Source organism: Danio rerio, chromosome 13 (genome assembly GCF_049306965.1).
Source record: "Danio rerio strain Tuebingen ecotype United States chromosome 13, GRCz12tu, whole genome shotgun sequence".
Classification (NCBI taxonomy): domain Eukaryota; kingdom Metazoa; phylum Chordata; class Actinopteri; order Cypriniformes; family Danionidae; genus Danio; species Danio rerio.
This window is the reverse complement of record NC_133188.1, coordinates 42,692,501-42,706,092: the sequence shown is the minus strand read 5'-3', so window position 1 is coordinate 42,706,092 and position 13,592 is coordinate 42,692,501. Positions and strand designations below refer to the sequence as shown.

The window sequence follows — 13,592 nt, the reverse complement described above, 5'->3', positions numbered from 1 at the left end:
CAGCATATTAAGTAGAAAAAGCCAGAGAAGATGGTGAACTTTAGCAGAACAACCTTTGTTTCATTAAAATGCTATTCAAGTTCATCTAAAATGGTTTTGCCACTGGTTAAAAATGCAGTAATAAGTAGGCCCACACGGAATCTGCGTGCTAAGAATTCCGCAGATATTTAGCCCATCACTGATTTTGCTTATTGTGTAAAGTAAATGTGAGTAAATTTATATTTTTTCAGTTTTTAAATTAATATTATTGTATTAATTAGTAATATTATTGACTAATATGAAAATATTCATATGATTTATTTACAAAACCAAATAAAGAGGATCTAATTGGATTTGCATTGTAAACATTCAATACTAGTTATTACAGGTATTACTTTTTTTTCATATATTAAGGTTTTAGTTATGATAGTACCAAAATAATTTAGCATAAATTTGCAAATTTTTAAAACAATTCTAATAAGACATTTTGTATAGATCAAATCAAATCACTTTTATTTATACATCACCACCAGAATCTGCGCTATGACAAGTGAAAAGCATAGGTGCAGGCTACAGTGCAGAATACAATGTCTAACTCAAAGACCATTTAATTAAATAAAATCTGTACATAAATAGACAATAAATATATAACCAATATTGCGCAAGATAAAAATTTAACATAACAAAGATAGTTTGACAATGTGTATATGTCATAAAAATTATATAATTATATAAAGTAAATATTATTATACTAAATAAACAAAGATCATGTTTCCAAGTAGCTTTTTTGTAAATGTCCTACCATCAATATTTCAAAGCAAAAAGTTCTTATTAGTAAAATACAATGCTAAAACTTAATTTGGACATCCTTAAAGGTGATTTTATTAATAGTTAGATTCCAGATTTTCAAATAGTGGAATCTCTGCCAAATATCCTAACAAAGTATACAAACACTCAAAAAACGATTTTTGCTGCTTATTCAAACTACCTATTTTAAATGAGTAGAAAACACAATTCCTCTGTTTTTTGTAGACAACTTATTTGTTTTTTATACGTTTAATCTACTTTAAAAAGTATTTTTGAAAGTACTACTGTCTGTTTAAATTCTACAATAGCATTTATTCATTATGTTTCCCTTGAATTTGCCATTTTGTCACACATTTGAGTAATTTTTTTTAGCTAATGAGTAATATGTAGGCTACTAAAATCATTACATTTGAAGAAGATAATTGTATTCATTATTTGTCACCTATTCGAGTAATTTAGCAAATCAGTAATATTTAGGCTACTAAAAATCATACAATTTGAATAAAACAACAGCATTTATTCATTATATAATTTTCCCCTGAATTTGCTATTCTGTCACCCATTTGAGTCATTTTTAGATAATCAGTAATATTTAGGATACTAAAATCATAAAGTCTGAAAAACTATAATTAATCATTAATATCACCTTGAAATTGCTATTTTGTCACCCATGAGTATTTTTTTTATTTAGCTAATCAGTAATATTTAAGCTACTAAAAAATATCAAATTTTAAATTGACAACAGTATTTATTCATTATTTTCCCCTGAGTTATTAATTTTGTCACCCATTTGAGTAGCGTTGAGGTAATCAGTAATATTTAGGCTACTAAAATCATGACGTGAAAAAGACAATAGTATTTATTCATTATCTTTCCCTGAAATTGCTATTTTGTCACCCATTTGAGTATTTTAGCCAATCAGCAATATTTAGGCAACTAAAATAATATTTAAAAAACAAAATAGCATTCACTCATTATTTTCCCCTGAATTTGCCACTTATTTAGCTTTTTTCCCCCTCTTTCTCTCACTTCCTATGAATTCAGACTACAAACTCCAACTCAACCAAAGCATAATTTTTTCGTTTGCCCTGCTCAGAATCAGTGATGCAGAAATTGCTGTCGGAATAGATTAATGCAGCTTTCATCAGGAAAAAAATGCAGTTTAACGACCTCCAACATAACCAAACCTGAATGAATAATTTGTGTACGCCTAAAAAAAAAAAAAAAAAAAAGTAACCAGCAAGCACTTCATCTTACTGTGGTTCTTAGAAAAAAGGACGGCACTGTGACCATCTCAGTTCCCCATTTCTGCACATCAGATCTCGCCTGAATAAACCGGACACACACTGAACTCATCAGAGAGCCCCAGCACATGGCTGCATCCACACAACTCGTGTTTATATCCTGTGCTCCATCCTCCCATGCATTTGCAATGAAAGGGGAAGTTCAAGCAACCAAAATAGAGCTGCAATTATCCTTCTGACGAGAATATCATGACATCAAAAGCACACACACAGGCACTTATGTGGGAGTGAGGGGATAGGTACGAGTGCAGCAAGCTGGCCGGAACGGAGATCTGGAAACAGGAATAAACAGTGTCCCTGCAGGAGCTGAATAAGAGAATGAGGGTTGCGTTATGCTTCCTGTGGCACAGCTGAGCAAACCCTAATGCTCATGTTTTAGTTAGACCCGCGGCGACAATGTTAGCAGATGTGGAATGTTACAAACTGCTGTGTTGACACCAAACAAAATGTACCAAGCAATGGGCGATGACCCTGGGTTTCTTCTGTTATTTGGAAAGGAATTTTTTAGAAATGTACCCAGCAACAACAACAAAATAAAAAGGTGTGACGCAGCATGAACTATTGACCTCACTTAACCTTTTAACTCCACTTTTTAAAATCAGACATGAACTTTACGGGATGGTTCAACCAAAAATAAAAATTATGCCATCATTTACTTATCCTTGTTGCAAGGCAATTTGAATTTATTTTTGTTGAACAGAAAAGAGATTTTAAAGAATGATGGAAACCTGTAACCATTAGGGATGCAACGACGTATTGTTCCGTTGTCCTCCCACGGTTAGGTGCGTCCTGTAATCCGCGGTTCAGAATATGCATTATTAATATTGGTTTGTTAATAAAAACAACGGCAACAAAGCAGTTCCGACATTGTACACTTCAGATTACCTTTCACGCTCATTGCACATGCGAAGACCTGTCCAATCACCTCTTAGTATGGAAATCTGTTGTTGACATCACATTTTCTGTGTGTGTGTGCGTGCGTGGAGCTTCTGTGGGTTCCAGCATGGTTAGTAAAGGAGATACAGTGCAAATGCGGAGGTGAGGCCAGATCACAGCACATTGCCGTCAGTGTGTCAACAGACACAAAAACATAAATAGATCAGTGGTCACTAATAGCTAATCGAGGTCCGTGTCCAGACCCAAAAGCGTCCCATACAGACGCGGACATACAGCAAGTCTGCTACTTTAGTTCCGCTTCTGCTGGGTATTCTTCCGCACCCGTTCACTGGCACTATTCGCTCTGCTTACCCGCTGTCTGCTTAGAACAGTTTTCTTCGAGGTGTACTGTTTCCGCTATATATTATCTGTAAAAAGCCACGGTTTGCACTAAGAATCTTCATGAACACAGGCCCTTAAGTGTTTTTAATGAGAACACTCTGCAGATTATAAAACAGAAAGGTCTAAAAACGTTACTGAAGTTTAAACTGTAGTATAGTATAAAATAAAAGTATACTATTTTTATATATAGTTTTACAAAATATTCTGGAATCTAAAATTGCTATAAAAAAAGGCATATATATATATATATATATATATATAAACACACACACACACACACACACACACACACATATATATATATACATATATATATCAATTCACAATACCATTTCAATCCAAAACACTGAACCTCAAAGGTTTCCATTAATATGGATTGGGTCAAGATGAGAAAAGGAGTTGATTATAAATTAATATGCTTTGTAATGAGAAACCCACTATGGAGTGCAGCTCATTAAATGTTTTACAGTATTGTTTCCATAGTATCATGATGTCCAATTTCAAAACTATTTCCAGAGGACAAGTTCTGAGCTTTCAGATCGTTATCTACGAATATATATTTTACACATTTGTGCTTTGCTTTTTTTCAGTGAAAATAACTGTTAGATGTTAGTAACTGGCAATATCATACTCATGCCACCCACCTCTAGTTATATCAAGTCGCAGTTTTCGAAACGTGGGTTGCGCTTTTAACCTCTACCTGTTCTGAATAAAACCATGGCTTTTAACAGAAAACAATAGCCTCTAGAAATCCCATTGCTGGAACGGGGCTTTATGATCTTATGTGCTGAACTGCCCACATTTCTATACTTAGGTATATCAAGTATGGAGTGTTCAGAAAGTATCTTTTCTGCAGTCTGAATTTGGGTCACTTCAGGTTTGTGGCTAACAGAAATCTGATCTTCGCATAAAAGAAATGTAAATGTATTGTGAATCTGTATCAGTGATTAATGCATAAGTAAGTTTGCGCATACTTAGCATTGTTTAAATTACTAACTTAAATTTTTAAACTCTCCATTGTGGAAAGAAAAATGTGCTCCTACACTCTTATACACTAATTTGGGTCCATTTTGACCCTGAAAAAAAAAAAACACAATTTATTAAATAAAACTTCGTAAATAATTTAGAAATAAACCTTTTTCTCCTCAAGATTTTTATCATTTTGTTTTGAAATAACAGTAAAAAATTAAGAATTCAAATGATAACCGTTCATATGTATCCCTCTTACACATTTGTTATCTGAAAGTAAGTTTATGAATCTGAATTTTAATCTTAAAAATGAAGTACATTTTTAACAATAATTAAGTGATTACTAGACATATGAACATAAAAACAACAAATCTACCTTTCTGTGAAAATATTTTAATTATGCTGAGGTAATAATAAAAGATGCGTGACGCACAGTTGAATGTTATCTCCACAGACAGATGCCTAAAACAGAGTCACATAACTTATGAAAAGCAATGTAGAGCCACTACATTTCTGATAATACAGTGAGGGATGCATTAAGCTTAGCAGAGTAAGAAATCTTTTTCTTCTTGCTGTAAGGCAACTGAGCCACTGAGCTACTGTGCTGCCTACACTGACCAATTTATTCCATATAATTTTGCAGTTACGAAATAGTAATCAGCACTGTCGATTTGTATGCGCTGACTGTGACCTACTGATCAGATAAGATATAATAATCATAATAAAAAAAAGCTATCCCACTCAGCAAGCCAACTCATACACAATAAAACTGCAACATTAAGCACAACCATACATACGGACACGTGTGACATGCCTGAACAGAAATAGTTGCAAGGAATGAATTCTAAGAAAAGCTGGTGCACTAATAGACAGTCACCCTTCCAGCAAGCAACAGAAAGAATGACAGCGAAACGTGCACATCACTGGAAAAGAGCACTGCATGTTATTAATATCAGTGAAGACGATCTCGCGTGGAGGGGTCTAAATGGAGATTGGCATTTTAGGCTTTAAGTTTCCAACCCAGGCTCACTGAAAATATGTGACTGGAAACGTAAAGATAAAATACATTCCTCTGGGTACGTTTCGTGGCACGTTTCAGAAGACAAATCCACTAGAGGGCGCTGTCTACATTTTTGCTATTTTGAAATATACGGTACTTGGGGTAAGTTTCTTAATACGTTTCAGATACATGTCTTATTGTACACATCCATGAAAAGGTGGAGCTTGTTGTACAGGTCACCGAGGGAACTGCTGTTTTAAGCGTTATTGTAAACATCTAAAGTCTAGATTGGATGCGCGGCTGGCCAGAAATTGCGATATGCACATAAATATAGCAGCATTTATCATAACACTGTATAACCATAATGAATATTTTTACAGTACTGTGACAGTTGAGTTTAGGGACAAGGTGGGGGCAGGCATAAAAAAAATACAATTTAATGGGTAATTTAATAGATAGCATAAACAATACTAGGCACAACCACTGTTTTTACGTTACTGGGACAGTAGAGTTTAGGGTTGGGGTGGGGGTAGATGATAATTAAATACAATTAATGGGAAATTGAATAAATAGTATAAATAATTCTCGTTAACTTCACGCCGCTATCCGACAGTATCTGATCTAGCAACAACCGATCTAAACCCTTTCCTAAACCCAACCAATAGCGTTTTGAAATGCAAACAAGAGCAAACTGCACAGTGACCACGTAGTTTAGCCTTGATTTTACATAGTTTTTATCTCTCCCGTAGAACCATGCTTTACGAGACTCTGCATCAACACCATAATAAGTGAGCTATTATGCAAACTGACCAAGTCAGAAAAGTTAAGACAAACACATTTGAATACAAATTATGGTCACTGTTAGGTTGTTTCTGTGATACCTATTTGGTGTTGTGTAGAAAACTGCATGAACATTATCCTTTATTGATTGATAATATTCATATTATGATGAATATACAAATATAATGATAGAGCATAACATGAAATTATAGACTTAGTTGATCCATACAATATAAACATACCACTGTGTTCTAACTACATGCGACACAACAGAAACAGAAGTAGCAACACAGAAGCAGAGAATAGTGCACTGCACTCACAATGATGGTAAGGTTTATAATGTAATTAACACATATTTAATATTATTAAAAGAACACAGCTAACTGAGTAACTGATGTTGTTGATTTGCAACGAATCATAGTTAATTTTCAAACCGTTTGACAGTTATTTTATTTATAGGTCCTGGGAAATACTTTGTAATTAGCATTTTTATATTCGAGGTTTTATGTGATCTCAACATGAAACAGAGAGGGTGGGACATAGTGTAATAGCGATTTGGACAAAATATCTAATTGCAATGTTTTTGACAGATATTGCAATTTGATTTGCAATTAAATTTTGTAGTCAAGCTTCAGCTCAATAATCTTTAAGTTGTGGCAACAATTCTGTGACAGTTCTTAAAAATTAAATGTTTTTGTTTGGTGACTGTAAAACCAAAATATTCCTATTTTACCAATGCTGTTTTTCTATAATATTAATTCGTCTATCAATGCTTCTTAAGCAGCTTACGCCATTATCCCATTTGTCAGCTCTTTCCTGTTGGTTTTCTTTTTTTTTTATTATTGTGGAAGTTCCACATAGTTCAGATATGCAATTCTGATTGGTCAGAACGAAAGCATGCTCACTCAATTGGCTAGCAAGTCTTTCACACTCAGACGGCAGTCACAAATTTGCTCTGGGAAGGGAATTAAATAATCCATATATTTATATTTTTTATCACAGCTTCTTGTGATAAACTAATTGCAATGTTTCAAATTGCTATTGTGATTCAATTCCAATGAATCGCACAGCCCTGATGTAGCCCCTCCCCTTTTTAAAAAACAACCAATAACATTGTGTTTTATCGTCGCACCTGCCAGTAAAAGCAGTTGAGCTCAAACCTATCAAATGAAGCGTCTTGAAGTGGGCGGGGTATGTCAGATTCAAAAGAGAATTTGATTAGTCGCAATTTGATGAGAAAATGAAGTATGAGGTGACGTGAATAAAACCGTTGATCCATTTAGACAGAAGTGACAAAGTACAAGCTTTACATGTTATTATCAGTTTTATATCTTACAAACGTGGATTTTGTCACTGTTTTGGAGCAAACTAGCTTATTGATATCTTGAAAACTAACAACACTGATATCAATATCTAAAAAAACTTTATTTTTTTATTTTATGGGACCTTAAAGATCTTAGGCAATCTGCTGCTATAAATGTCACATAAAATGGTATTCATACACACATTGATAGCATTACACACAAAAAAAAAAACAACGTAACCAGCATCTGAGGCGATCATTCTCATAGCAGTTTATACTGTTGTTCAACCATAATGTCGTAGAAATAGAAACCTTTTCTAAAACAGAAATTTTGTGTTGTTGACAAGCATGGTCAGTACAAAAACATGAAAAATATACCTTTAAATGCATGCTGCAGTGTCGCATGTAGTTAGGACACAATGATATGCACAGCCCTTGTCCCTTCCTTCACTTCCTTCCAAGGTAAACATCATCTTAATACAAACACATGCTGTCATTGAGCACCATCTGTCTATATACACTAGACAAACCTTTTTTTTCTAAAGAGAAAGATCCACCTTCATGAGATGCAGGCAGCTGATAAAGCATTGTCGCACTCATAAACCATTCTACAATGCAGTAAATCATTATTGTTTTGTTGTTATAGTTATGGCTTCCAACCAAGATCAACCTCCAAATATTTAATGTTTGTGCAACCCAACGTGCAGTGACACTTTCACAGGGATAAGATCTTTAGTGGATCAGAATGGTGTTAGAGCCTGTTCCTACCCTCTTTGGAAGAGATCCACATTGTAGAATTTGTGGAGCTCCACAGAGAACTCCACTGTGGCCTGGACCTCCGTCATGCTGGATTCAGGGCTGGAGGAGGGCCGGACTCAAACGATCTGCAGCAAAACTAAGGAAAAACAGATAAACAAACTGATCAGATGCGTCGTCATACCTTGTGGAAAGACTAAAAATTAAAACGTGTTTTTACACCGAATTACAAAAAAAAAAAATGCATTAAAACTTAGGTTAACTAGGCAGATTAGGGTAATTAGGCAAGTTATTTTATCACAATGGTTTGTTCTTTAGACTATCGAAAAAAATATATAGCTTAAAGGGGCTAATAATTTTGATCTTAAAATGGTTTTTAAAAATTTTTAAAACTGCTTTTATTCTTGCCAAAATAAAACAAATGGTAAAAACTATTATCAGACATGCATTGAAAATGTCCTTGCTCCGTTAAACATCATTAGGGAAATATTATAAAAAGAACAAATATTTGACAAAGACCAACAGAAATTCACGTGGAAAGTTTTTGTTAACATTATATTGAAACTTTTGTTTTTATTTTCCAGAACAACTGACCACAGAATTAAGGGACCAGAAAAGTATCAATCTGTAAACATATTTTGTACTTTCAATGAGGAAAATAAACATGCGTTATGGATGTGACAAAAAAGTCTGCGAGTTTACAGTACACACCATACTTCGTAGAAATTCTGTGAATTAAACTGCACAACCCCCCCAAAAAATAATGCTAATCAAAAGGATATGAGTTGGCTCTCTATAAAAAAGAAAATGGTTGGTTTTATTTTATTTAATATTTTCACAGTGATGAGGAAATGTTTTTAAAAGTACTATAAAATACTTGCTTACACAAAAAAACCCAGAAACGGGTTCCATGTTTTGGTGAAAAGTTAATTATTTTTCATGGCAAGGTTGACATTTGCATGGAACAGCTCATATCTATGTAAAAAATTGTTTTCTACACACATCAGGGTTCAACGCTAAGGATTTTTTATACTGGTCCGATCGGGCCAGTGGTTATGATTTTTACTTGCCCTACCAAATTTTCACTGGCCCCACCAAAAAAAAAAAGGGAAGTTAATAGCTATTTTTTGCCACATATTTTAAATAATCTAGAATTTCAATACTTAAAAACATGTTAATAAAAGTGTTTTCCAAACAAAAAGAGCAGGGTAAAATGTGGAGGTATTTTATAGTGGTTCGAAATTATTTAACAAAAGGTGGCTGACTTGTCAAACTGATGGCAAACCGTGCAAAACATCACTTTTTTTTATTTTTTTTATCAGTTTTTTTATTTATTTATTTGTTTGTCGCATTGTTCACACGTAAATGTCTGCTTCCAAGACGTTAGAAACAGACATTTTGTTTTAGCCTTATAATTTGATTATCGGGCCAGTAATTATCCTGTCTACTGTCCCAAGCGTCTCTCACGCTGGCCCTGGGCCACCGGGCAGTCCTTATTGTTGAGCCCTGCACATTCATATATTTTATGTCATTTGTTATGCCATAGGTCCATCATAGAAACCTATGTCATGGAGCCTTCAGAAAAATCCTAATATGGTGCTCAAGAAAACAAATGATGTTTCTAATTATTATCATTAATGTTGAAATCAATTGTGCTACTCAGTAGGATACAATTTCAGCATATTTAGATGGTTAGAAATATACTTTGGTATATTCAATGTCTCTGCATAATACATTTTCAATTAATTAACTTTTTTTTAAATGTCTCACTGCCTCAATTCTTTTAACTGTAGTAAAGTTATGCACACAAAAAAAATTACGTGTTTGAAACAGGTGAGGAAGCTCGGGTGAGGAATAAAGGATACAATCAACTTTAATGTAAAACACGCATATAAAATATAAACAACTTAAGATTAAAAACATTAATCTTAAAGTGGTTTGAAAAAGCACAATACAATTGGATAAAATAAAAATAAAAGTGGCTAGGCATGAGACGATAACTGTTTTCAAGGTATAACGTGCTTTGAAAAAAATAAAGGTTTTAAAACTGTCTACATTTTCTGCTATACCGTCCGTTTCTCAAAATAAACTGTATTGTGTTTAAAGGGGAAAAAAGGTTTTAGTTTTTTTCCAGACATTTAAAAAGAATATATTTTAGAGCAGTGATCAAAATACTGTGAAACCGTGATATTTTTATCCAAGGTTACCTTACCATCAGAATCTTATACCGGTCCATGCCTAAAAGTGACAAAACAAACCTCATGCACTTTCAAATGCAAAACAAAAAACCTCCCACCTCGCTACGCAACTCTGACCCAAGTTCAAGAGACAAGTCTGACTACCTCCTGACATTTAAACTCCACAAATAGAGCAACGGCATTCACGTCGAAAAGCACGCATGAATTAACATACAAGACCGTGTATTCTCATTGCTCTTCACCTTAATATCTTTAAGCACTGCCTGTGCTTGTTCTGCATTACCACAGAAGGCTTTCACACACCCCACAGGCTTTCAGAATGATTCACCCTTATTTGCAAGTCGCAGTTACAGTACTGAGGTGTGATGCAAGATCCTGACAAGTCCAGCATGCTTTTAGATGATTCGATGCAAAATACCTCTGCGCTAACGCAGGCTAGACTGGCCTGCGGGGTCTCCGGTGGATTTCATGTGCTTTGTGGCATTATCAGGGGCTTTAGCTTTATTAATACAGATTAGTTGCCTTAAATAAAAGGCAAACTGCAGTCGCCTATCAAATGCAAACCGCAAAGTCAAATCAGATCAACCCCAGTGAGATTTTCCTCTCAAACATGTGTTAAGCTGGTGATAAGAGCACAAGAGTCTGGCCCCACTGAGTCAATAGCTGTGTTTCCATTCATCTATTTTTATGGACGTTTTGCAATGTTAAATTAATAAAATGCTTGATGGAAATGCCAAGATGTGCAGGTATTTTGAAAATTAGGATTTAAAAAATGTATAAATGCATGACTTAATAGGACAAACTTTGAATAAAGAAAAATGTGCATAAACTACAATGGAAAAACTTTTACTCAGGAATTTCCAGAACACTGTAAAGAATTCTTGCTGCCTTACATTTTTTTAAACTGAATCAAATTAACTGTTTAATTCATCTCAATTTACATAAATCAAACTGATTAAAATATTAAGTTGGACTTTGTATAACTTAAGCTGACTCAGTAGCGCAGTAGATAGTGCTGTCGCCTCACAGAAAGAAGGTCGCTGGTTCGAGCCTCGGCTCAGTTGGTGTTTTTGTGTGGAGTTTGCATGTTCTCCCTGCGTTTGCGTAAGTTTCCTCCACGGTCCAAAGACATGTGGTACAGGTGAACTGGGTAAGCTAAATTGTCCGTAGTGTATGAATGTGAATGGGTTTGTGTGAATGTTTCCCAGGGATGGGTTGCAGCTTGAGGGGCATCCGTTGCGTAAAACATGTGCTAGATAAGTTGGTGGTTCATTCCGCTGTGGCGACCCAAGATTAATAAAGGGACTAAGATGAAAAGAAAATGAATGAATGAATGAATGAATGAATGTATAACCTAAACAAATTAGTTCAAAATTGATTAAAGTATTAAGTTAAGGCAAAATAATAAACTCTGTTGTCTTGACTTTTTGTCATCAAATGTTTTATTGTGTATGCAAATTTTCATGTGACTTTGCAACATGATCTCATGGCAATTCGTAACTTTTTGATTTAGTGGCTAATTCCTATGAACTTCCCTCGAACAATTTAGTAGACCACCAATTAGGGCTGGGCGATACGGCAAAAATGCAATCTTGATATTTATTTTCTATAAATATGTGTGTGTGTGTGTGTGTGTGTGTGTGTGTATATATATATATATATATATATATATATATATATATATATATATATATATATATATATATATATATATATATATATATATATATATATATATATATATATATATATATATATATATTCATTCATTTTTTTTTTTCGGCTTAGTCCCTTTATTAATCTGGGGTCGGTAGTAATCTAACACTTTTACCCACGGTTTCACAAACACAGTTTAAGACTAGTCAGGATTAAATTGCATGTTTGAGCTGTCTCAACTCAAAATAACTTGCGGTGAGATGTGTAAAAATATGTCAGTGTGATTTTTTGTCTTCAGGTGCCTACCAGTAATATTTTTATAAGGCAATTTTCATAAATGTGTCTTAAATAATCTTATTTAACTAAGGCCTAGTCCTGGCTTAATCTAAGTCATGTTTGTGAAACTGGGCCTTAGACTCCCATTGTTGTTGTTCCTCAGCCAAAGTCTGTGATCAAAGTGGTTCAGTATTATTATTATCATTATTAAGACTGACTCTACTCCACTCCTAAAAACTCCACTCCTCTTCAAAAGCTACCATGTGCTTAATGGTTTGTGTTCTGAGGGGTAAGTCATATATTACATGAGAAAAAAAGGCTCATGGTGCCTTCTTCTACCACAACAAATTCCGTTTCTGGTTTTAATATTTGGCACCAGTTTATAAGGAAATTATGCTTTTGTTCTCTTGACTCATTGGATGGAAAAGGTGCTTTATTTACAAATGATTTATGCTTTAGTTTAATTTATGTTTAAGTATAAATTGCATCTTTGATAGCTAACGCATCATTTACAGATACAAACAAAAACAGGCCTTATTTATGTAAAGGCTGCTACTTTCCATCTCTGAGCTGTGCTTGTGAAAATAAAGTGATCAGTGTTGCCCTTGGCATATGTATCATATCCTCGAATGTTTTCTGCTGTCTTATGCTCACTGACTTGCAGATTCAGAGATGCACCAAAGTCAAGATCTAAAGCAAAGATCCTATTCATTTCCTCCATGGAGAAACCGCTTTACATTATTATATAAATATTTCAAGACTTGCCTAGTATGAGCCAGTATGATGATTGCGTTTCAACCTCAAAATGTGGCTCAAATGGACAAAATCTAGAATGAAATACTACACAATTTATTTACAACTCAGAAAATCAACTTTTGTAAAAAAAAAAAAAAAAATGTAATAAAACATGTCGTATTACAATGTAACAATGTCTGCTAAATGACAATGTAAATGTAGTTTCCATGACTTTTCCAAAACCTTGTGGGTTTTTCCGTTTTTCCAAAACTTATCTAGGCCTGGAAATTGCTATGCCAAAATTCCATGACTTTTCCAGGTTTTCCATGACCTCACTATGTTGAGTATAGAAATAGGTTTTCATTTTATTTAGCTCTCTTTAATAACTCTTAATGTGCCAGCAGCCACATGAGGCTAACAAAGTTGGTTTAATATTCGCACATTCATTCATTGACAACTTGTGACACCCTCCCTATATTGTTTACCATGGTACTTCGAATATTTTGACTGAAATTACATGTAAATATGACTCCAAACCAACATTAACTCTA

At 34.1% G+C, this 13,592-nt stretch overlaps 1 protein-coding gene across 21 annotated transcripts in view; it reads right to left on the bottom strand.

Moving 5' to 3' along the window:
- Positions 1-13,592, bottom strand: part of fam135a (family with sequence similarity 135 member A) — a 46,463-nt gene that overhangs the window by 31,437 nt on the left and 1,434 nt on the right. For 15 of the 21 annotated variants that reach the window (XM_073919799.1, XM_073919800.1, XM_073919803.1 and 12 more), the window contains exon 3: positions 8,189-8,315. In XM_073919799.1, coding sequence (XP_073775900.1) covers positions 8,189-8,265 — 77 coding nt within the window. In that variant the 5' untranslated portion in view covers positions 8,266-8,315. Of the gene's footprint in view, positions 1-7,798; positions 7,894-8,188; positions 8,316-13,592 lie in introns of those variants that run through there. The other 6 variants (XM_073919807.1, XM_073919809.1, XM_073919810.1 and 3 more) reach the window with 2 other exon arrangements.